Below are 26,092 nucleotides of genomic sequence, written 5' to 3'. Positions count from 1 at the left end.
CACGTTGTTACTTGGAGCACGTCCTGACCGCTAGCTGATGTACTATGAAGTGAAAAAGCTTTAGTGTTTTCGAAACGCACGATCACGTCAAAGATGATCGCTGCTTGAGTTTAACACTAAATTGACATGTTTGCATGTAGATAGCCAGCGGTCTTTATTTGTAAACTGACTGACTAGCCTGCCTGACTGTTGTGGAGCAGGGCTGCCTTAGTAGCCAGTCAAGATGGACACCGCTGAGGAAGGTAGCTAATGTTAAAACTTGATATCCCCATTTGTTAGCGTTAACTGGTACAAACAGATACTAACTATGTCTGGGTCACACTCCGACTTACTCATTGCCACTGTCCGCAGTAATGACCTATTCTTCATGTTGTTACGCTTTTGTCAAAGGTTTACCAGAATTAAAAGGAACCGCTAGCCAATTAGCATTAGCTAGTTAGCTAACTAGCATTAGCTCATGCCCGTTAGCTATCAGCTGTTGTAATTAAAGTCAGCGTAGGGTTTCTGTTGTTTGCTTCCATAAACACCAAATCTACTACAAGTGGGATGTGGTGGTTGAAGATGAGCATTTTACATTAAAGTCTACCTTAGCTAATTATCTAATTAGTTTCACGCTAACTGTTGACGTTTAATAAGTTTTACGCAACCGTTATCATAATATTACGTGCAGTATGACAACTAACTTGGCTAACATTACGTCGACACACCGGCGGTCCTGCAAATGGACGTTATGCTTAAAAAGAAATATCATTCATTTGTTAATTTGTCATATTCTTGGACTAGTGTAACGTTGGACAGCAGTTTTTTTCCAAGCGTTATTAAAGCTACGGTATATACAATGGTCATTTGCTTGAGAAAGTAATGAAGCTTAACGTTACTCGTTCATATTTTGAATTTAGCCAATTGTTTACATATGTCATTAACTCTAGGTGTCCCAGCTGACAGTATGCTCTTGCATCCCGGGCTAATTATAGCTATTTTATTTTGGTCATCCAGTGACACAGGTAATCCAAGGATTACAGTTTGCCCAGCAGTTAGTGTATATATATGACATGTCCTTTTCTATTCACTGTAGACACATACTCATGCTATCCCAAATGTTTTTTAAATTCTGAAAGTACTGTGTGTTTATGTTCTGCAGAAAGCTTGCATATATTTTTCTTTAATTTTTCAACATTCAGCACTATATGAAAGGTGTGTCATGAGTTTGGATCATGGTCAGTTACTGATCTTTTGATGGCATGGATGGAAATGCATCATGCCATGTTAATAAGATGAAATATTTCAGGAGTGGGATCTCATGGTAGGCCAAGTTATGTTATTGTGTGCTTTTGTACAGCAGACATCTGTCGGGTATGTCGGTCTGAGGGCACCCAGGACAAGCCGCTCTACCACCCCTGTGTCTGCACGGGCAGCATCAAGTTTATCCACCAGGAATGGTATGTTCAATGACTCAGGTTGTTAGAAATTAAAATGTATTTGGTTATTTTCACTTGCAGAATTAATGGAAAATAGTGATGCAAAGTTACCATACCCTTGAAAGAATAAACTCACAATGTGTCCTTTTGTTTCCACAGCTTGCTGCAGTGGTTGAAACACAGCAGAAAAGAATACTGTGAATTATGCAAACACAGGTTTGCATTTACACCAAGTAAGTTGTCAGTAAATTGGATCAGTACACTAAAAATGCATTTATTTGTTGCTAGCTCCTCAAAGTGCCTCATTTTGTCTGCCTTTTTTCCTCCTATCCACTACCCTCATTCTCTCCTTGTTACATCCCTCTTGTTTCTTTTCTCCAGTCTACTCTCCAGACATGCCATCCCGCTTGCCTGTCCAGGACATCTTTGCAGGGCTTGTCACCAGTATTGGAACAGCCATCAGATACTGGTTCCACTACACACTGGTGGCCTTTGCTTGGCTAGGCGTGGTGCCTCTCACAGCATGTAAGTTACACCATTCCATTGTTGAAACAAAATGAAAGGAGATTTTATCAGCAGTCATATATTGTTTCAGCATATTGTATACCTCTCCTAACATTCAACAAAGCATAGGGTAACGTCCAGGAACTTGTCTTGCTGCTCTGTCGCTATGATCTCTCACCACTTCCTGCCTGCTTTAGCTCTGGCTGATTGACATAAAACACATCACTTAAAGGTGCGCCAGGGTGGGAAAGTCACTCACAGACACCACAACTCTGGTATCAACAAAACACAGAGAGCTTCCCTTGGCAGCAGTAGACTTAATCAGCATTATGTGACCTCATTTGGCAGGGGCTTGAATGTAATGGATGTTCATTTATATGAAGTCCCACACTCCAGCTTTAAGCAGTTTAAATTTTAGAAGAACTTAAACTGGATATAACAAACAAAATCATATATAACCATTTAACCCACGCTGCAGTAACAAGTGAACTCAACTGTTTCAAGCCACAAATGACTGCTTTTATTTAGGGAATGGAATGCAGCTAAAGTAAAGTAATGCAATACAGTTCAAAGAGGATTTAGGAATTTGCAGTATACTTTCTGGTTTTAGTTTCACGCCAGCTGTCGCTTTACAAAATCATTCTCAGATTGTTTTTTTTTTCTTTGTGTGTGTTTATATTTTTGTCTGCTGTCATACAGGTCGCATCTACAAGTGTTTATTTACCGGCTCTGTGAGCTCTCTCCTTACTCTGCCATTAGATATGCTTTCAACGTAAGTATGAATGACTCTCTGGTCTGTTTTTGCCCCATGTCTCTCACACTGTCATGCTCCTATGTATTGTACATCTGTAAGTTCTCCATATTTTATACCCTGGAGTCTGGTTGGTGACCAAAGTTCAGTTATTCTTCATAATAGCTCTTTCCATCCATCACATCATCTTTTCTCTCCCATTCTCCAACTCTTGTAGTAATATGTGAAATTGTCGTGCCATATCTGATAAAACCATAATGTTTCAACTCTTCCACGCAGACAAAATCTCCTTGCAGACTGCCTCCAAGGCTGTTTTGTGGTCACTTGCACACTGTGCGCCTTCATCAGCCTGGTGTGGCTTAGAGAGCAGATTGTCCATGGTGGCGCCCCGCAGTGGTTGGAGCAGAATCAACCCCCTCTAGTTCCTAACCAGCCTAATGGTCCTGCACCAGCTAATGAGGTGAGATCAGTTTATGGTGTCAACCAACATCTTTTATCTACCTGCACACAGAGCTGATGGGTGTACCACGATAGCGGGGTTTGTTGAGCCTAAAGCCAGAGTTTTCTGTGTTGGAAAGGTGTTTATTTTATAACCTGGCTAGATCACCCTGGCAACTTATGCTGCATGGATGACCTGGTTGGGACCAGTTTGTGATGCGTGTTTGGCTTGAAATTGGCTAAAAACGCATTTCACTAACAAACTCATTTTGAAATAGCTTCACTCTATAGTCAGTTGTCAAAGTCAAAGTCAGTCGAAGTGACACAGACTCTCACCTGAGGGAATATGTTATAAATGCACTTATCCAGCATGTTGAGACATAACATTACATCAGTAATGTCACCAAACCAAGCTGTGCAATTACACCAGGCGTGTCCAGAGTTTGGCACAGAGGCCAAATAATTAACACGATACTGGTTAATCAAGCAAGATCACTTTGCATTATTTCTGATCACTTTATGATGGCAGGACTATCATACAGTTTGTTGACATGCACCAGGTAGGAACTACGCAGGTGGAACTATCGGTTTTCATAAACAGACCATAAACATTCAAGTGAGGGCTGCTGCTTTTAGGAGCACTGCAAAATTGAATACTTACTCCCTGAAAGATGAAACATTTGCATTTGTGCCATTTGTATGTGATTTTTATAACCCATGTGATGCAAGAAGCAGCTTGCCACTGGGTATTTTCACATTATCTAATCTGGTCCCTTTTCAATTTAGTTTGCACATCCCTGAATTACGTTAGCCCTTACTGTATGTGTCGTGTTTTATTTATCATGGGACCCCACAGTTTATCAGTGATGCAGAAAAATCTGAGCAAGAATATTGTTTTATTTTATTAAAAAGGTTGGTCTTGCTCTCACTGAACTACTGAATGCATTTCTAGTGTTCCCTGGTCCATTTGCCCACACTGGCTCTGAAAGAAGCCTACTATAAAATTGCATGTAGCATTATACATTAATGGTTTACTGTATTATTAATCAGGATGATGTTTACTTGCATATGAAATGTGGTATAATTCCTTCAGCCCATACCGTAATGGTACCACTTTGAAATATGTTTTTGTGTTCGGTCCTCATTTTCTGAAGTTACAGCTAATAGAACACAGATTAGAAAATGTGTTAGTCTATTGGTATTTATCACAGATAATATTCAATCAGTAAAATTCATTTTACTTTGATTTGCTCAAAAAATGATTTGCATGTATCCTTTATGATGAGACAGTGTCCTTATGCGTAAATGCAGTTCTTGAGTAAATACTTAAACCTGCTGCATCAAGTTGAAAGTTTTAAAGCGGTAGTAGAGCGTGCAGCTACCACATTAGAAATAAACTGATAAATAAATAAATATATGAACATGTGAATTTATTAGCATTCATTCGAAGTTCTCTGCCAGCACTGCTCTCTCACCTTAATTGAAACAACAGTATTGCTTTTTTACTGTAATATTCTACAAAGGTGTATGACCTGGTGTATGATCATGTGTGACCCATTTATGGAAACGTGCACAGAGTCTGAAGAAGAAAGCCTGGGTTATCAGAGAAAATTGATAATCACCTTCGTGGTACCCGATATCTCTGACTAGGGCTTCAGGGTTTGTTGAGCAAGCTCAGGCAAAGAGAGCCTGGCTTTGTTGAACTTGCTTCCCATTCCACCCCTCTGGGCAGATATTAGGTGTATTGGCTTCCTTGTATATCACACCACTAACAATGACAGGTTTGTATCTGTAAATTATAAGCCAGTGGAGTTTGTGAAGGCATTCATTCTTAGCTTGATATGGTTTATTTAAGATTAGGCATTTTATTTACATAGTTAGATTTAAATACACTTTTTAGATTTAGTGAAAAATAATTACTGCAAGTTTAACTTTCTCCCACACTTTGCCAGTTTTCTGTGTGGGTCACATTTGTTTTCTGCCTGCTGAGTCTGGCCAACTCTTGGTCTCAGATGAACATTCAGGACAGTGATCTTTTCTAACAGAGAATGTGCTTGCCAAGCTAACCGTGACATTTGTCCACCAAATGAGTGCAAACAGTGCTTGCCAGATTATTTCAATCCTCTTCTGTCATTGTTAGTAATGAGTAATACAGTTTAAGACTGAAATATTGTAGTTAAAAGTGACAGAACAGTTGCTAGAGCTGTTTTCCGCTTTGTAACGGCCAAATCTTATGGGTGTGGTTTATTAACATGCAAGCCATATTATCTCATTTAACTGTGTGCAGACTGTGCTGTAGGTGGGAACTTAGATATTTCATGATTCCACAGGTTCCAGGTGGTAACATTGGCGTCAATGCCCAGGCTGCTGCAGAAGCCCAGCACCCTGCAGACGCTGTCCCAGACGGGCAGGCACCTGTCAACCCACATGAAGCCGGAAACCATGGAGATGAGGCTGAACTTGACGATGAGGAGGAAGACGACGATGGGGAGGAAGATGAAGAGGAGGAGGATGACGATGAAGAGGGCAGGGAAGAGGATGCTGCTGATGCGAATAATGGAGGACAAGGTCAGTATGAGCATATGTGATGCACTTTAAAGGTTTTTAACCTTTATACATATCATTGTTAAATGCACACAGCTCTACTGTGCAGTGGAAATTGATGCTTTGTGGTAAATAAAATGATTAAATTTTTATGGTATGTGGTTATATGGCCAGTTTTCTTAAACAAGTTTGATATAAAAATGAGTTTAGCTCTTGTGAACGGATGTTTTCATTCCTCTATAAAGAAATAAATAGGCCTAAATCATGGCGAGGAAAGGCAGCCTACATGGTCATGCAGCCACAGTCACTGCACACTGTAGGTGTTGCTGACATCATTTGTTTTCTGATTGTGTTTTGCAGAAGATTTGAACTGGAACGCCCTGGAGTGGGACCGTGCAGCAGAGGAGCTGACCTGGGAAAGGGTGGGAATCTATGTTTTGTCCGTCTGTCTCCTACTCCATGAAGTGGTGTGATGTAGTTATAACACAATGATAGCAAAGCAAAATGTACGCAGGATAGCAGTCAGTTGGTAGATGTATTTGGGATAAAAGGTTCTGTGACAGGAAATATCCGTCTTGGTATAGTGTGTTCAAGCAGCATTTGGATTCTTGGCACTTCCAGGGATGCTGTTTGTAGCTGGCCTGTCAATAAATGCCATCTTTGTTGTATTAGTAGAGGTTTTGGATGTTTTAATAGTAGCAGCAGTTTGTAAAGCTAGCAGTATTTTCATTTACTGTATTTGCATTATTATGACATTGCTTTTTGTTTCTGTCCAGATGCTGGGGCTGGATGGCTCCTTAGTGTTCTTGGTAAGTGCACACCCTCTCCCTCTACTCTTACACACAGTATTCAGTGTGCCGTAAAGGGAGATTCTGGTATATTTAACCCAGCATATATCCAATAAATGTGTCCATTGTGACTTCATGGATGCTAACTTGCGCTCACAACTTCCCTTGTAGAGACTCAGGGCAGAAAGGGTTCATGCAAAACAACATGTATTGGGGGATGCCTCCTACACCTTCCCAAATTAACATGTTTTTTTCCCCATGAATCATTTTTTAGGGTTTTACTTGAAGTAATAGCTTTTTCTTACAGTTGGAGAGCTGACCGTGTGGTCTGGCCGGCCTCTGTCTTTTCTTCCAGTTGATTTTCAGGTGATACAAAATTAATTTGTCGTAACATAGTGATACAAATGGGATCAGCCTCATCTATGGACACATCTAGATTATACTAGTATGGCAGTGAAATGATCCTTAGCTGGATCCTGAGAAGACAGTATAAATGCAGTGAAAGTAAGCCTCATTCATGTTGTAAGGGTGTTACTGTCCGACTCAGAGAGTTGCAATGGCCACATTTATTGGGACTATCCTAGGTTGAGACACTATATACTGGAATTTCCCTTTAAAGTAGTACTTAACAATTGATCATTTGTATGTCAATTTCTCAGTCTGTGTTAAATTAAATTTAGGAAGAAAACTATGTTTTTCTCGCATGCCCCAATGCAGTGGTGTAGCAGAGGGTACAGGTATACGGGGTCTACCCACCTCTTTTTCTGGCTGTTTATAGTATACCTACCTACCAGCCAAAAAGCTATTTAAATATATAGGAGTGTATATACCTTCTCTCCTCGGTAACCTACCCTTCTACCTAGGAGTTGTACAACCACCTCATCAAATAAAACTACACCTCTGCCTTTATGGTGAATGAATAAAAATTTGTAATACGTTGCAATCATTGGGGTCTTAACAACAACAAAACTGACATACAAGTGATAATTTTGGGGGTGAAGCATTCCTTTAACAACCTCAGTGGAATTGTATGTTGATATAACATGTGTAACTTTCTTCATTATTTTAGAGATAGAAATTGTTTAACATTGACAGAGAGCCTTGTTGTGTGTTTGTGTATTCTCTAGGAGCATGTGTTCTGGGTAGTGTCTCTCAACACACTCTTCATCCTGGTCTTTGGTGAGTTAAACCTGCAATGGAGCGATGGTGTACAGTACATACATTGTTCTCTGAGAATCAGTCAAGTCTTTGGGGATCAGGGGATCAGGGATTTCCCCTGATTTAAATAGATTAGATAGATTGTTGACCAATGAGTGATATAAAACAGTGCCTTTTACGTTCTTAGTCACTCCACTAAACTCCGAATTCTAACCTAGTCTTTGTGTTTCCATCCAGCTTTTTGCCCGTATCACATCGGACATTTCTCAGTAGTTGGACTGGGCTTTGAAGACTATGTAAGTGCACAGCAATGCATGAGGAGGGGCATTTGTGCGGTTTTAATTCCTTACTAGTGTCTGGGTTTGTCATGCAGTGATGGAATTTGTTTGATGATGATGACATTATATCTGGTTACAGATCAAAGCTTCACACTTTGATGGCCTTGTCACCACCATACTTGGGTACATCCTCCTGGCTGGAGCTCTCATAGTCTGCCATGTATCCTTTGTACACAACAATCTGTTTTGGGTTTGAAATTACCTTCAGTATGTCTCATACTCCTAGTTGCTTGTCATGGCTATGTACAACATTAGTTGTATCAGGTGATTAATGTGCATGTTGGGGGGTGCATATTTATTCTAAAAAATTCTAACATATACATCCTACATCAAGGCCACCACATGTAGTTCCTCACCTATACATTTCATATGTCAGCGAAAAGTTTGATTGAAATGTGGTCATGAGTGAAACTAAATTTTGATGCTTAAAATACTGACTGAATGTTATTTATTTCACATTTTGGTGTTTGTCCTTAACTGTTCCTCCTTCAGGCATTGGCTTCATTTGTGAAGTTCCAGCGGTCCAGACGCCTCTTGGGTGTCTGCTACATTGTTGTGAAGGTAAATTAGAGATGCAAGATTGGAATGTTTTCAAAAGTCTGTTTTGTTTTTATCAAACTAGGAAAGCTTTCAAGTGAAACAGTAATTAGGTAAATTATGATTACAGGAACAAATGATGAAAATAGGAACTAAATTGCATTTGTATTTACATATCGCAGGTGTCCCTGCTTGTTGTCATGGAGATAGGCTTGTTTCCGCTGATTTGTGGTTGGTGGCTCGACATTTGCTCTCTGGTATGACAATCGTTCAGAATAAACTCAATTAAATGCAATCATGATGATGAACACATTTTGTTTTTGTCATTGGTATTAAACACACATGATAAAACACGTCCTCTGTTCATTGCAGGAGATGTTTGATGCTACTCTGAAAGACAGGGAGCAGAGTTTTGATTCAGCCCCCGGTACCACCATGTTCCTCCACTGGCTGGTTGGCATGGTCTACGTCTTCTACTTTGCCTCCTTCATCCTTCTGCTCAGAGAGGCAAGTGGAGCAGCCGGTCACTGTCATGTACTGCAGTTTATGTAAAAATTCAAGTCATCGAAAGATTTTAAAATCTTAAGCTTTTACACGTTTTGTGGTTGCAGGTGCTCCGGCCAGGCGTACTGTGGTTCCTGAGGAACCTGAACGATCCAGACTTCAACCCAGTCCAGGAGATGATCCACCTGCCCATTTATAGACACCTGCGGAGGTTTATACTCTCTGTGGTCAGTCAAGTGTTTTTCTCTGTTCTCTCCCACACGTAGTCTTCAGTGGCATAAAAACACCCAGATGTCTGTTTACGCTGTTTAGCAAAAACTGGGGATCTCGCAGTCACTGTTTGCACACTTTAAGTAATATGACAGTTACAATTTCTTGCTTGTCCGCAAAAACACACCACTCTATGAAGCACAAGATAAAAGGCATTGTATGTCGTCAGTACTCCTGTCAATTCAGCATCAACATAATACATAAAGGTAAACTGCGTAGCGTACAAATTTTGGATTTTGGATTTTGTCATCTCAACTCGCTACCAGCCTTTGTTCATCAGATGCGCTGTTTTAGTAGGAGGAGACGGTGAGAATGAGAGGCGAACCATTCCAAAAATGAAGATTTCTCACTAAAATAAGCGCTGGTTGGTAGATCAGATACACGCCAAATAAAACACGGACTCTCGTTCACTTCACAACTCCATTCGTTTGTCCTCGGTTTTCCACAGTCCAAGAGGACCGAGACTTGTTCACGTTCTCGAGCCTTCCCGAAGTCCCCTTAAGGCTTACTATCTACCTGGTTTGCTGCTTCTTGTTTGGTGCTGCAGGGAGCGCAGCTGTTGGTTGTTGACAATATTCACGTAATTGAACTTGAATATTTGCACGAGGCAAGACAATATTAAACATGTTTGATTTTTTCAGAACATAAAGACAAGAAGAAGACTTGATGACAGCTTGAGTTTTATAACATACTTACACCAAACGATCGAGGTCAAGGAGAGTGGGCGGCAACTGAGGGAAGATGCTCGTGATTTTATTCCAATTTTGGAAATTTGTCTGCAACAGTGATACCACTTGAAAAGTAATTTGGTTTAAGGCCAGCATAAGGAGAGATGAGTTGTAAGTGTGTAATGGTGTTTATTGAGGTTAACAACAGAGAAGGACTTTGGTGATTACACGCCACTGATGTGATGCATCTTCAGTGAGCACAAGCCTATGAAAACAGGAGATAGATAGAATCCCCTGGAGTCTAGACGCTGGTTGTGGAGGAGTAGAGCCAGCAGATGGAATCTTTCAGCTGAAGCACCTGGATCATCCTGAGGGACGAGTTGGCAATGGGGAGGCGGTGGGTTGCGCCATGGCAGGTGTGAAAGACAGAAGGACAGAAACGTAGTGATATTTAAAGAGCAGCCTCTGAGGACAGATTGGTTTGAGGAACGTGAGCAGAAAGAACATTGGCCAGATATGCTTATGACAGAAATGAATGAAAGTGATATTGACAATGTTGGAACACAGCCCAATGTGTACTGTAACTTTCTGTATTCCTGTTTCATAGTATAGGGATACTTTACATGCCTGCTAACAAACAATGATTTGTTGTTTTGTGTGTGTGTGTTTCCAGGTGGTGTTTGGCTCCATAGTTCTGCTGATGCTCTGGCTCCCTATCAGAATCATTAAACTGCTCTTTCCAACCTTCCTGCCCTACAATGTCATGCTGTACAGGTACACACGACAACACTACTTTCAGTATCTCAAACTTTAAATTGACATTGTGTGTTCTTTCTTCAGTCATAACCAAAATAGGAAGCTGCTAGAGAAAATGAGCTGCCATTTCTCATTACATTGACAGTATATTATAAATGGAATGTAAATTGAGTTTGTTTTATGTCTTGTCTCCGCAGTGACGCCCCGGTCAGCGAGCTGTCTCTGGAGCTGCTGTTGCTTCAGGTTGTTCTGCCGGCATTGCTGGAGCAGGGTCACACTCGCCAGTGGCTCAAACGGCTTGTCCACGCCTGGACGTTCACAGCTGGATACATGCTGTAGGCCTAAGACACACACACACACACACACACACACACACACACATAAAAGAAGGACTGTGTTGTTACTGTGTTGATATGATGTAGCTAGAATAAGCTCAAATTATAGTTTGCCCTTTTTGTGCTTTGTCATGTCACTTCTCAGTCAAAGTAATCAGACAAAATACTTACTCACCACAGTGACCTTCACTCATACCTGCTGGGGGACCACGAAGATGATGACAATCAACCAAACAACAACCCACCTGGTCGCCATAACAACAACAGGATTCCTGGCCTGGGGGAGGGGCTTCACGCTGCCCATCAGGCCATTCTGCAGCAGGGCGGTCCTGTGGGTTTCCAGGCGTATCACCGACCCATCAACTTCCCCCTCAAGGTTTGTCCCAACATTTAATCATATATTCAGACATCCTGTCACTGTTGAAGCCTGTGCTGCTGTTAATGTTTCCTGTACAGTTGATTTTTCTTCTTCTTTTTGGTTAAGATTATTCTGCTGGTTGTCTTTATGTGCGTGACGCTGTTACTGGCTAGCCTGATCTGCCTTACTCTGCCAGGTAAGTTCGGACTCTACCACCCTTCCTCCCTACTCTCAGTCATTCTTTACACCTTCGTTCTTACCTGTCTTCCTCGTCCCCTCTCCCAGTGTGTGCTGGTCGCTGGCTGATGTCTTTCTGGATGGGCAGTGCCATGGTTCACGAGCTGTACACAGCGGCCAGCGGTCTGTACGTCTGCTGGCTGTCCATTCGAGCCGCCACCGTGATGCTGTCTTGGATGCCACAGGGGCGGACCATCATCATGCTCAAAGTCCACGAGTGGACGCTCATGGTAATGTGGATGTCTCTGAAGTCTTTAAAGCCAGTGGCAAAATTGAAGCTTGCCATGTGTTAAGTGGGTAATTGTTGTAGTTTGATGTAATGTCTTGTCAAAAACAGATTCTAAAGACCTTTGTGGTGGCCGCGCTGTTAGCCGGGGCAATTCCTCTGCTGCTGGGTCTGCTGTTTGAGCTGGTCATTGTTGCTCCACTCAGAGTCCCACTGGACCAGACACCTCTCTTCTACCCCTGGCAGGTAGGACTATAGAGTTTTTATATGTGTGAGAATGAGTGGTGAAATCATACACACCAAGTGATTGTTTCCCTCTGAGAAAACATGGATTGTTGTTTACACTGATCAGAAATTATTAGACTGTTTTAGTGTGTACACATGTTGTCAAAAGGGCAGGGTATCAAACCTTAATACTGAAAGTACTTTTTATTGGACAAAAAAGTATGAATACCAGCTGGCATTCAGTGTCCTGCTCAAGGACAAAAAAACAGCTTGAGACTTGACCTTGATACTGAGCAGATGCTAAACGTTTGAGACAACCCTGATTGTGTCTTGGTTGTTATTATGTTGTTTGTCTGTGTGTGGCAGGACTGGGCCCTGGGCGTGCTCCATGCTAAAATCATTGCTGCCATCACACTGATGGGCCCTCAGTGGTGGCTCAAAACCGTCATCGAACAGGTCAGTCTTACATCCCTCTAGCCTTATTTAATCCAGAACAAAATGGGATCACTGATATTTAAATACCAAGTAAATATTGCATTTAAATACACTGTGAAGATGTCAAAATGTGTGGAAACATTTCTTTATGATCCAAGTGGAACACATTGTCAACAAATCTGTCCATAGAAAATTATTCTAAGAAAAACTTGTTCAGATTTAGTAAGGGTAATTCACTGTGAAAGACAAAAAGAATTAGGGATGTCCCAATCTAATCTCAAAGATCGGAACTGGGACCGATGAGGGCATTTTCTCTTCTCTTCAGGATCGCTTATATTGAGCTATGTAGGGTTCACTTTCATCTTTTGTTTAATGTCAGCTGTCATGCAGGTGCTTTGTCTTGCAAAGCTTTAATGCACATCAACACAGAGTGCAGTTGTCATNATACATATTATTATTGCCCAGGTTGTCCTGAAAAAAAAGATGTTCATTACTTGACTGTGCATGAAAGGGTTGAGATTATACATGCATTAATAGACAGAGAGGCCAGGCGGACAAAAGATAGCAATAAATGGCTTGGTTCTTTAAGGGTTAAGAAAAGGGGCTGAACCCTGTCCGCAGCAAAACACCACACACCATAAACAACGGCAAAATGCAATTTGAGACTGTTTATATATGTTATTCACCTAATTTATGTGAACTTTTTTCATCTCAGTGTGAAAGAGTCTCTTGCGTTTTCCCAGTTCATCATCCACGGCGCAGGCCCTGTGAGCATAAAGATGTACAGACGACAAATATTAACACTCAGCGAAATATAGTTTGTTTAGGTAACGGCAAAGGGTGCAGCAATGTAACAAACACTGGAGAATACTCTACTTTGAGATGGTGACAAGGCCAAAGAGGTTTTTAGAGTTTGTCCTTTTATCCTTATTTTATCCAGCTTAGATTCCAGGTATTTTTTTCCTAATGCACTGCAGAGCTATTTAGTTGTCAAGCATATAAATTGGATTTATTTAAATAACTTAAACGTACATGAATTGTATACTATGCAGTTGTATTATTCAGGAAAACAGTATCAGGAGGGACTTGGTATTGGAAGATAGTAAATATAAAAAAAAATAGGATTGGGATCAAGGATAAAAATTGAATTGACATTTAAATAAAGTGAAACAAACCTTTAAGTATCCTCCCTCTTTCTCTCTCCTGTAGGTATATGCTAACGGTATCCGAAACATTGACCTCCATTTCATCGTGCGAGGGCTGGCTGCCCCAGTTATCTGCGTCCTGCTGCTTTCTCTCAGTGTGCCCTACACTATCTCTAAAGGCATTACTCCACTGCTGGGTGAGTTTCTGTTCATGTCCATGTGTCTGGTTTGTGCATTAATTTTTTGGTACCGTCATGTACCCTGACAAGCTTACGTTTTAAGGTAATGGAGTAAGACAGAACGGGCTTTAGCTTCCTCCATCTCTCCTCCTTTTTCCATTGTCTTCCTCGCTGCTCCAGTTTTCTCTTTCATCACCAACTCTCTGTGATCGGGGTCAAAGATGGTCTCATGAAGAAGAAGACCTCTCAGTTTTTATTCTCCCTGCTTTAGAAATTTTCATGTTCACTGGTTATTCACATTAATCTTGAAACATTAGGTAGCCTAACAGCTTAGAATTGAATTCGATTGACTGTGTAAATAATACACAGCTGCATTCCAGTTGGCACTGCCTTTCATTGAAAGCTATTATAAGTTCTTATTACTCAGTGAAGTGGTTGCTTAATGGCAACAAGCAGTGATTTCTGGAAAAAATAAAATAAAAGCTACAGTACATGTATCTCATTTAACTTCCATATACTTTTAAGATAAGTGGAATAATTCAAGGGGAATTATGTGAATAATAATTATGATAATGAATTACTGTAAAATCATTGTGAATTAGAAATGGGAATTTTGCTTAATTTTTTAACAATATTAATAAAGCTGACAACACAACAAGTTGTGGTGTAAGGAAGCAAAGCTAAAATGAAACTTAACTTAATTTGGTCCTTGTATTGTTTTTGGTACTGACTAAATTAGAAATTGCAGCAGATAAAATTCAGGCCCAGAGGTAGCAGACTGCTCAGATATCATCAGGCCACAGCACAGGCAAATCCTTACTAATTTGGACATGGGGCTCATTTAGGAAGTGCTTTTTATTCAAAGCCTACCCAAGGCACCAATTTTAGTTTAGACAAGGGCTTTTGATGTTGACTCAGACAACACTTGCATTTAAACAACTAGTCAATCAAGAATTCCCAGCTCTGGTGGTAATCAGGAGTTTAGCCATCGTACAAGCCAAAGTGCAATTGATTGTTTTTGTCTCGACTTTAAGTCCATCAGTTCCCAGAGATAAGACATCACAGACGTGCACACTTGTTAAAAGGAGATTCTGTTCCATTGTTTACTCTGTCTTCTCTTTCTTTCTTTTTCCCCACCTCCTCCATCCCTCCTTCCTTCCCTTTATAGGTGTGCAACCAGAGATGCAGACGCTGGTGGAGAGAAGGATCTATCCCTTCCTGCTGATGGTGGTCATACTGTTGGCCATCCTGTCCTTCCAGATACGACAGTTCAAACGCCTCTACGAACACATCAAAAACGACAAGTCAGTAGACCCCTCCGCCACCCCCTCCCCCAAAAAATGTGAACTAGCACATGGAGGCAAAGAAGCTTAGTGTTTTATTCCGATTGTGCTGTTTTACTGATCCAGAGACATTTCAGTCAGTGGTCAGTAGGGCTGTGTGATATGGAAAAAAATGTTCCCTGATAATTGTTTTCATATCACAGTCAGTGTTTATATACCTTCTGTCACCCAGCTGTAGAGGGCAGGCTTCATGATGATAAAGAAGGGAGACAGACTCTTGCCCAGCTTTATGCTATGCATCTAAAAGATTAATAGGGCACAGTTTTTTAGGATTTTGAGTTACACATGGGCAACATTAAATTTAATGCAATGACGAGAATAAAGATTGAAGCACCTCATAAACGAGGCTCAGACTACAGGAGTTCTGGGCTGATTTATCCCTGATCTGCCCCTCCCAACAACACTGATCTGGGACTTTGATTGGAACCAATGTTCAGCCCAGAATATCTGTAAACTTGTTCACAGATCTAGTCTTAAACCTCCCAAACTGCTTGCAGACTTTCCTAGTAGCTCTGAGTTTCTTTGTTTGTTGTTGTGTATAGATGGTCTGGCTGCGGGTGCATATTGGTTTATGGTAGTCACTATGTATGTATCCCACTGGCTAGCTCATAGCTGTGCTCTGCACTTTGCTTATACCGTGGTCACTGCTGATAATGCCATTCCAACCCACAGTGTCATCACTGAAGTGCCTACATGAATACAGGAAAGGTTTAGTTAAAAAGAAATATTAATATTTTTCTCATGTCTGTGACAGATAAAGACATAAGCCCCTTTTCCACCAACATTTCCAGGAACTTTTATTACCAGGAATTTATTTACCTGGGTAAAAGAATTCCTGATAATCTGTGTGATTTGCGTTTCCACCACACCTCAAAGTTCCGGATAATTTATTCAAATTAGCGTGATGACGTAGATGATTTGGCGTGTGCCCTGTATTTGGCTCCGCCAGCTTGGCTGGTTACCTGCTGGTAAAGAGTTGAGGCTGTTTGTCTCAGCCAGCAGCTAAGTTTAAAAGTATTTTAAGTGTCAAATTAAGTTAGTCTACATACAGTAGGGCTGTCAACGAATATTCTAAATTCGAATTTAAATTCGAATTTGAAAAAAAAAGGACCTTCGAATGTGAACATTGATACTCCAAAGAAGCTTTACGTGAATGTTTNTGTTTTAATGTGTAGGTATGTAAATGTTTTCAAAGACGTTTATGTTGAAATAAAAATACCTACAGGTAGTTATGTTTCATATACAAGTATGTTTCCTTATATTAGTCTGCCCTCTTGTGGACATAATGCGGAAAAAAAAATATTTGAATGGTTCGAACCTATGAGTTATTTTTAGAAGGAATATTCGAACGTCATTTTTGAGCAATTTTGACAGCCCTAACATACAGACAGCTGTCACTTGAGCTTATTAGTAACAATTCGCTATCGCTATCAGCTGAACTAGCGTGCTGTCCTTGTGTAAGACAGAACGTTAGTGTCGGTGGATGAGAGACTGTGGACGGAGCATATTGAATATCACTGTCTACATGTTTACGCATGTTTAATGTCACTTACAGTAATAAGTCTAGCTGTGGTCAACTCGAGTCGTTTTCAAGTTATCTTCACTTTTTTTCCACCGCGGCCGCTCAGCTGTTCACTGGTTAACGTGTCGTGTCGGTGTATGTGTGGATGTGTGTGTGTGGAGGAGTTCATAGCCGGCACAAAAGAACCGATACCGTTAGCGCTTATCAATACTAGGGTCTTTAATAATATAGCTCCGGGGCTAATTTAGTACCGGGTTTCGGTGCCCATCTTTAATCAAAACACAAACGAAGTGAAGCTTGTAGAAAGGAAATAAAGTTTTCAGCGGCTGCCCATGCCAGGAAGTGCGGAACGCTGCAAGTGTGAGTCCACCAATCAGTGTTCTTCGGCAAACAGCCCTGCCCCTCAAGAATTCCGGGTAATGTGAAAAGTCCTACCCCCCTACTGGGTACTTTTTCCAGGGTAAATCTGGGGGTGAGGGAAAGTTTTTTTACCCAGGTAATTTCGGTGGAAACGCGCAGAGGTTTTTCAAAATTCTGGGTAATTGATAAAAGTTCCTGTGGTGGAAAAGGGGCTATAGAAACTGTTGTGGAAGGTGGTTTAACGTCAATGTGATTATCAAAAAAGACCATTTTCATTGTCTATTTTTGCTGAAACCGCATGCATCACGCAAAAGAATTGGTGAGACGCTGGCTCTCTAGATGTTCTGCAGCTGAGCAGAAGCCTGAGCAGTGCTGCTCATGTGGGCAGTGTCTTTTAACATGGGAGCCAAAAAAAGAAGTTCTGCGATGCACATGTACTGCTCACGCAGGCAGTGTGGCCCAGGAAGACCGTAATTGCCACTGATGTTGTGTATGATCTGGAAAATGCAGGGATGCACTCTGTATGGCTTTGGTGGACAAATAGATCTGTCCATAATAAAAATGTTAAAATCTACTCTTTATAAGTTTACATTTAAGTTGTCTTAGCATCATATCTTATAAGTCACAAAATATTAGGGTATTTAACATGCTGATAATGAATGTATTTATTTGGAATATTTCTCACTGGACATTTTGGTCATTGATATTTTCATCTGCCGGACAACTACACATGATCTTGGCCAAAAGAGCCCAACTGAGGAGTGATGAGTGAAATGTCAAAATAAAGTGTATTAAAGTAGAGTGAATTTATGTTAAAACTCTTTTGTAATCAACGCTGTTCTTCACGTTTCTCCTCCAGATACCTGGTTGGACAGCGACTGGTGAACTACGAACGTAAGACAGGCAGGAACACGTCCACCTCCACATACAGCACCTCCTCATAGACCTGACACTGCTGTGGGATCAGTGGGGCTGACTCACTCTGCTATCATCAGCTCCTGTGGTGAAACCTTTTTTTGTTTCCGCCGCGCTGTCAAATGCCAACCTCTTAACTTTTGACTGCAGCTTCTTATTCAACAACATCTACCGCTGTCACAGGTTGGGGAGACAGAGACATTGAAGAGTGAGGACAAAACAGTCCCAGAACTTGTTCATGGAAAAGTTGAATTTCTCAACAAGGTTGTTAATCAACCTGCAAAAGCAGTCAGCATAATTGAAACTCAGCAGAACCACAAAGTCTTTGACTGTCTGATGTGTCCATTATTGTCTTGAATGCAGCTGACATTTTAAGTTGTAATTATATTATTTTAAAAAAGGTTTGAGTTGAAGTCAAATCAGTTGAGCATAGCTTTTACCTCAGATTGTGCTTCCCTTTGAATGTTTGTTGTGAAATATTATCTAGCTCACACTGAGTGTCTCTTAATGGGATGTTGTTGACATTTCAGAGCTGGAGAGGCGATATTTTGATTATCACGGGAACGCCTCCGCGGTTCTGTTCCAATTGTTGATTTGTCTCAAATGACACCCTTCATCAAATCGAGGTTGTCAGTGAGAAGGAGGGACATACATGATGTAGCAATGTGATTGTATTCTGTATTTTTTTTTCTTTATAGATGTTTTTTATTAGATGTGTTTTCATTGATTTTTAGTGTTACATTTCTGGGGTGAGCTGTTAGATAGTCCTCTGAGGAGTCCTTTAAAGTTAAAATGTAGAAAGAGACAGACAAAAAGAGGAAAATAATATTTTTTTGACAATCTGGACACAGCCCAGGACATGGTTTTTTTTTAAGATGTTCTGTGAATTTTAAAAACTGGGTTGTGTAGTAAGTTCCTGAGCAAACCACCTTCAGGAGAGGAGAGGTCATTAAGTGAGGTTACAACTATAAATATTAAAACTGGAAAAACAGCCTCAGAATATTTCAAAATGCGCCCATGTTACATCCTTAGTGACACTGATCTTACAGAAATATTTGTTCTGGTAGAATTTTAAAAAAAAAGGTCATGCTTCTAATCAGCTCTTGAGACTTGTAGCTGTCTGCACTCTGTTGACGGTCAGGAGACAAGAGCTACACATAACTGTAAGAACAACAAAACACTGATTTACAGTGAGGAAGAGTGATCTATACTGACAGACCTAATAGACCTTTACTGAAAACCAGAATGAACTCATCTCAGTTAGGGCATGGTTACAGTTACAGAGTACAAACTAGATAAAATGTAGGAAATTGATTGGCTGAGGTGGCAGGCTGCCACCGAAATTATCATTTAGGTTTCTCAACTTATTAAATATTATAAATAAAGTTAAAACAAAGTCATACCTATAGTTACAAACAACTGGCAGTTTAATATAGATCTAACAGCTTTTCCACTTTGGTTACAGTGACTTCCTGTTTACATAGTTGATTGTTTATAATTAGGTGGAGCCTTAGTTGTTTCCTAGCAATTGGTTTTCAACCAAGGGCAACCTCCAGGGCTGACAAATGAAGCCAACGCAAAAGTGCCAAAAACTGCAGTTTATCTAACGGCCACTTGTCAGTCAATGTAGACCTCCCCATGTTAAAATGTCCAACGTTACAGCAGAAATAAATGTGTTTACAGCCTAGTGGAAATAAGATTTGGTCTCTGTAGCTAATTTCCCTCGTCATGACAACTACAGGGTGTGCATTTTTATATAACTCACCTGTTTATATTAAGGATTAAAGTTAGGCATAATTAAGGGCGTGGCCACCTTGAGTGACTGCAGGGCTTTCAGTAAGAGCCACGTCTCGCTTCTCCGCAGCTCCGCCCTCTCGTCCAAATATTTTCAGTTCTGGCTCGAAACAATCCAAGATGGTCACGGCCAAAATGCCAAAGTCGTGGCTTCAAAATGTGAGCCCACAAACCAATGGATGGCATCATGGTGGCTGCGTCCATCATTTTTATACAGTCCACGGTTTTCACACTACTGAAGTCTTTACTAGCTAAGACATTCCTTACGTTTTAATGGTGCAACTTAATTTAGTGAATTAATAGGGTTGAAACTAACTAGTTCGTACTAACAACTTATAAAGGATTTTACATACAAACCTATTAAATGATTTGTCTGGTGCAACCCAGTCCTGCTCCTTTTCCCTCAAGGTTAGTTATATTTCATAAAAGTAATGATTTCTTAACGCTCGCACACCTCCTCTAAAACACACTACTCAGATATTTACCAGCCTGAAGGACATGACAGCTAGTTTTATTTGTAGAGTTAATGGAGTGCCCCTTTGAAGCAAGCCCAAAATAAAAAGATAGCAAGAAAACCAATTTTCTTAACAAAACAAAACTCCATCACGTTGCATGGACGCTGACCTTGCATACATTTAAAATGTAAGATATCTGTCCACAGAAAGTATCTTAACCTTGACACAAATTGTCTTCAGCAGTTTAGATTCAGTGGTGTTTCTTTGCATTACTTACACCCTTAAAAAGACTTGTGTTGCAGATCCAGTAATTTTGCCATCCAGCGTGGTTTTGTTAGAGAGTATGTAGTTTTATGTCTGATCAGCAATCAGATCTGGTTCTGTTAGATTCTGTGAGGACAACAGCAGGAGCTGACGTACTACCGTCTGTGTTCCTCCTCTTGTCCACCAGATGCTTCGCCTCCTGTGTCTCAGCTCATTTATATTATTGAATTCCCTTCTTGTGGCACTCTGATCTGCTGTGAGTCTTTTTACCTTTCAGTACTCCAGCTGAGTTAGTAGAGTCACTCTCACATTGATCTACCTGTCTGTGTAATACTGGACCAGTTTGTTGCTCCCAGTCAGGTCAACTACTGGTGACGTCTTTAAAGCAACTAACTGAAGAGAATTTGGGGAAACAGGGGAAATCTAATGTGCCATTAACCTGTAATTACCACTTGTGTCCACAGTGGCCACTGTGCACAGGTTACAGTCTCCCTTTAAAACAGGGCTCTGTTTGTCATACTGGTGTATGTCTCCTTGGCAGGAGCATTCCAGGTGCTCACACTGATGAGCTGCAGCTCGTTCAAAGAGATCCTTTAAAATCAACTCTCTACTTTACCTCTTCACAGCTGGTGCTCTGATTTGACTGAAGGTTGACATTGACACAGTGATTGGAAGAATCAGGGTCAGCTCAGCTCAGTTCAGGGAGTCATGTTTCAGGGTCCTACATGTCTTAGAGGGTTTATCTGGTGTGAGAGAGAACGCCCTACACACAGTGCATTCACAAATACGATATTAAAATCACAGTATTCACAGCAGTCACTATATAAGTGCTTTAAAAGCAACAAGAGCGGATAGGAGAAGAAGAAATCTGAGGTGGCTGGTGCTGCTGGTGAGAGTTGACGGCTAACTGAAGAGCACAGTGCAAGCTCAATCTTTACTGTAAACTCAGAACAGACGTGCATGAAGTGATTTGTGTCCCTAAACCCAGAAAAATATTGTATCCACAACATAATGCATAGCAACGAGAGGCTGCATGTAAATCGATGTAACACGTGCATGACAATTTTGATTAAATGTTGGTTCACAATTTACAATCAAAGGAATAGTTTAACCTTTTGCAAATACATTCAGTTGCCTTCTGGCTGAGTTATGCCGGGTTTAAACTGGACGCAGAGGCGCTGATAAACGTGACAGTTTTCCGTGGAGCAATGCCTGCTTCTGCTCTGCGCATACTTTAACAATTTGGGCTGTTAATACTGGACACACCGTAGTGCCAATCTCTGCGACAAACTTGCAATCTGCAGGAATATTTTCAGCTTCTGCTCTGTTTTCTGCGAGCCATGAACAAATTTGGCGAGAAAACACACTAATAATATGATATGAATGATATAAACGGTACATTTTATATAAAATGAACAAAGCGATTCTTATAAAAGAAAATATGCATCCCTTGCTAACTTATTCCACATATTTGTTAGTGCTTTCACCTCCAGTGTGAACCTGGTGTTAGATGAAAAGACAATACCACAACAGTATCTGCGCACTAGATATAAATCTAGAGCTTGGCTAGCTTACCTTAGCTTAGCTTAGCTTAGCTTAGTTTACCATAAAGACTGGAAACAAGCAAACAGCTGGCCTGGCTCTGTTCAAATGTAACAAATCTACACACCACCTCTAAAGCTCACTAATTAACATTTTATATCTCCTCTGTTTTATATGTACAAAAATGAATTGTAAAAACGTCAATGTCTGGTTTCACAATGGGTTACATACTGGAACTGTTAAATGGACAGGGGCAGTGACTCCCTGGAATCTTTGCTGGTTGCCTGGCAACCTCAAGTCTCTAGGAAGTATAATCATCTAACTCTTGACAAGGTAGCGAGTTTATTTCCCAAAATGTCGAACTATTCCTTTAAGGTTCCAAATGTTTCAGTGTCTAGAACCACTTATACTCCCAAAAGCACTTTTGCATGGGGATGTGAAGTCAGTGTCTAGGTGTTGTACTCCCAGCGTCTCACTTGTTTGACAGCAGTGTCTCCTCTGCTCCCCTACCCCAGAGAAAATGCCTGAATGTTACATCTTTTGTTTCAAATCAAATTTTGGATTTTTTAGTTAGAAGTCTTAGACCCACTACAGAACAAACCTGTTACAATCAAAGAATTTGAAAGGCTAAATGGTGTTTCAGTCTCTCATATTTTCAGTGACGGTAACGAGCCCCAGCCATTTTTTAAAGCTGTTTTTTGCTGCCAACTAAAACTGAATCCAGTTCTCTGATAGGTTCTTGCTCCTAAACTCCTGAGAGAAATATTTGAGATGTTTTAGATTTTTTTAAGTTCCTTTTTTGAGGGGACAGTACTGGTTAAGTAGTAATTAACTTTTTTTTTAATGCAAATGTTTAAATGTGTTGCACTTTATACCACAATTTGCAATCATTTCAGAATCCATTGTAACACAGTCAACACTTTTTATTTCCCTCCCACTGAGACTGAAAGATGTCAGTATTTCACTTTTTTTCCGACACTGCATCGTGTGAGAAATGTTTCATTAGGAGTTTGATAAACATAAACTGCTTTTGTATTGATATGGATTGTGACTCACATTAACTTTAGTGCTGACAGCTGTAGTGCTGCTGTGTGGAATGCTCACATTATATATGTATGATGCTATAAAGTGACCTTTAAGTATCTTCTTGAACTGAGCTGGACACTTCAAATTTTGGTCTTGAATTTCAATTTCTAGAAGCAAATGATTTCTATTTTTATATGTGCAAAACGGCAGTGGCATGTACTGTAATATAAAGGTATATACACTAAGGTCTATTAATTGTTGGTTCAGTAATATGAAACAATAATAAATAGTTGAAATGATTTCTCAGAGTGTACAGTTTCTTCTTCACACTGCAGCTACTGTGCTGTATGATCCACAAACCTAAAAGGAATGCAAGGTAAATCTTACAAGTGACAGGAAATGAAAAAATTAATTCCAATACCAAATTACGTCGTTTTTTTTTTCTTCTGACTTTGCTTTCGCTCTCTTTGTGAATTACTGGATATTTATCCCTCCACGGGATTCTAAAAATAATAACAATAAATGAATCTGAGAAGGAAAATGACTAATTGACATATGCAGCCTAGTTTTGTGTGATCATAAGCCCAAAACTGTGGAATAGTTTAATATCAATCCCTAAATGCCTTGTTTTTGTGTGTGAGTTGATTTCCTCTTTTACACAGGTTGAGTACACCAAGGACTCCATAGGTTGAACACTCTCTGAGGAAAAAACACAGTACCTGCCAGCCTGTAACAACCAGGGTTTCTGCAGATCCCTAAAAAGTCCTAAAATGCACTAAATACCTAAAAAGGAAAAAAAAATATATATAAATATTTCCCCTAATTGGTATGGTGTTTGTAAATCAATCTTTTAAAGTCTTCAAAATACAAAGACTTGGGAAGTAGGATATTGTGAGCCAGTATCTTCTGATGGGCATTGTAAAATCTCAAAATAATTGGTAATATGTTTTTTCTTAGATTATAATCTACACGAATGTCTTTTACGAGTGTATCACAAATCAGGACAGTAGACATACTGTCACATCCAATCAAATGACAAAATAACAAGCTTTTTTCAGGTCAAACTTTTGTGTTCATTGTTTCCCTTATGTTCCACTCTAAAAAGCTTAACATTTTATTTAGCATTTGAAGTAGATCATTTAACTTTTAAATTTGGCCGAAAAAGTCATGTTTTATGTTACAATAAACTATTAGAGCAAAGTTGTCCCTAACTTTAAGTAATAGTTCATGTTTTTTTCCTTCAGTTTTGGCTGTTGTAAGATTGGTCCTAAATTTCATTGCGACGGGCATTTAAAAGTCTTAAAACATTCTTGAAGATGACAGTGCAAGTTTGTATGTTTTAATGTGTGCCCCTGAATTATGAAAATAAAAAATGTGTTAAAAAAAAGAGGAACCAATATATTCTCAAAATAGAGTTCTATAAAAGCTCTAATCCAGTGTTTTTTTGATCTTACATAGCAGAACAACTCTCTAATATGTTTCAATAATGCTTTTAATTCAAACAAATGTAACAAATTAAGTTGCTTTATGTCAGTTATTTTACAGTATGTTGATGCTGAAGCTTGGTTAACCTCTTGCCTCAGTGTTACAGATCAAGTAATCTTTCGACTCACAACCTTTAGAAAGTCGCTTTTCTGATAATGTCTTACTATTAAGACACTCAGAGGGAAAAACACAGAAACGGGGTATTTTAAACCTTCCCTCAACAAAGAACAAAGAATTTTATAACTTTGATTTGAATGTGTTACAAAAGTCAAATCCCTCAGTCTCAAGTTAAGGACTAAATTTTTATGAATGGTGTGTTTAAGAGGTCAAGAGGAGCTTTGGTTGTGCTGGGATCCCATCACCAGGCACAAAACAAACAAAGATGTTTTGTCTTTACGAATCAGTTGTTATTCCTATATGCTTGTTTGTTTTTACCTCACAGTTGCATGTTATTTAAAGAAACAAGATTGGGCTTGAATATGAAATGTATAATTTTATCTAGAAAACCTCCACTTGACAAGAATATTTTAACTATTTTAACTTTTAACTCTCCAAGTGGTGTAAAATCAATCTCCCCACCAACGGGAGAGTCGGTGAAACTGTGACATTAACTCAGCTGACTGTGTTAAAAGTAAGACAGTAATGTAGTAGACTGTCAGCTGTGACCTTATTTCACACCTTTAATCTGTTGCTCATCATCAGTGGGATAAGTCCAGGAGCAGGAAGGGTGGGAAAGTCTTCCTCTCGCTTCCTGTAACTGTGTGTGATTATGGTTTACCATCCAACTGGAAGATTTCTATCCGTCACAAGAGCATCAGAACATATTAGAAAGCATTCATGCAAATTCAACACTGATATAAAACAATGTTTTAGCTTGTTTCTATTGCTAAAATTGGTCAAATCTGTATGCAATATAAAACCATAAATGTTATTAAGCATAAACAAACGAGTTTAAATCATAACATTTGTCCACTTTTGTGTCACGACCGGCTGAAGACTGACTCCTCGTTTTCCGATGGATTAGTGAATTGCAATCTTACTGCCACTAGATGGCGCATAAGGGTGTCCACAGACGAGGACAGCAGATCTAAGTTATGCAGAATGAAATATAGACCAAATCACAATGTTTATTTACAATAATTTCCGGGTGGAAAATCCTCATTTCAGATAGATGAAAATCTAAAGGTGCTAAGCAGCCTCAATTAGTTAGTTTTTAACCACCTTTAAAAAGCCCACCAATAAAAAAAAAAAACAATACCAGTTTAATGCCTGTGGATATTCTCATTTATCCAGGTCAGTTATCTCAAGGCAATTGAATCGAATGCAACTGGACTTCGTTTTGTCTTAGAAGACGTTTCACCTCTTATCCAAGAGGTCATCAGTTCATGCTTGTCTGACTAGGCTGGAACTAGTCTGACAAACTGGTGTGGAAGCACCCAGGTATTTAACCTCTGGGGAGGTCCTGATAACACCTAGTTTGTGTTCCAGTGGGTGGTGAGAATCGAACACTAAGTATTGGTCTGTGTGAGTGGGTTTCCTGTATACCCCAATGTGGAGGCCTCTGTCCTCTGT

General features: G+C 39.9%; 1 protein-coding gene across 2 annotated transcripts; it reads left to right on the top strand.

Moving 5' to 3' along the window:
* Positions 1–5: 5 nt before the first annotated feature.
* Positions 6–23,334, top strand: LOC126409041 (E3 ubiquitin-protein ligase MARCHF6-like). 2 transcript variants are annotated; one of them, XM_050074920.1, is made up of 26 exons: positions 6–242; positions 1,343–1,439; positions 1,578–1,651; positions 1,800–1,943; positions 2,622–2,694; positions 2,953–3,133; positions 5,442–5,679; positions 6,016–6,077; positions 6,432–6,464; positions 7,571–7,622; positions 7,839–7,897; positions 8,019–8,099; positions 8,432–8,500; positions 8,659–8,733; positions 8,849–8,983; positions 9,088–9,207; positions 10,592–10,692; positions 10,872–11,009; positions 11,190–11,385; positions 11,494–11,563; positions 11,653–11,834; positions 11,942–12,076; positions 12,422–12,511; positions 13,700–13,832; positions 14,983–15,118; positions 17,899–23,334. In XM_050074920.1, the coding sequence occupies exons 1-26, from the start codon at positions 224–226 to the stop codon at positions 17,981–17,983; spliced, it is 2,778 nt and encodes a 925-aa protein (XP_049930877.1). In that variant the 5' UTR covers positions 6–223; the 3' UTR covers positions 17,984–23,334. The 2 variants fall into 2 exon arrangements, with proteins under 2 accessions (XP_049930877.1, XP_049930876.1); XM_050074919.1 differs by having other exon boundaries at positions 7–242; positions 1,340–1,439.
* Positions 23,335–26,092: the final 2,758 nt, after the last annotated feature.

This window comes from Epinephelus moara, chromosome 21 (assembly GCF_006386435.1).
Source record: "Epinephelus moara isolate mb chromosome 21, YSFRI_EMoa_1.0, whole genome shotgun sequence".
Classification (NCBI taxonomy): Eukaryota; Metazoa; Chordata; class Actinopteri; order Perciformes; family Serranidae; genus Epinephelus; species Epinephelus moara.
This window is presented reverse-complemented; position numbering and strand designations above follow the sequence as displayed.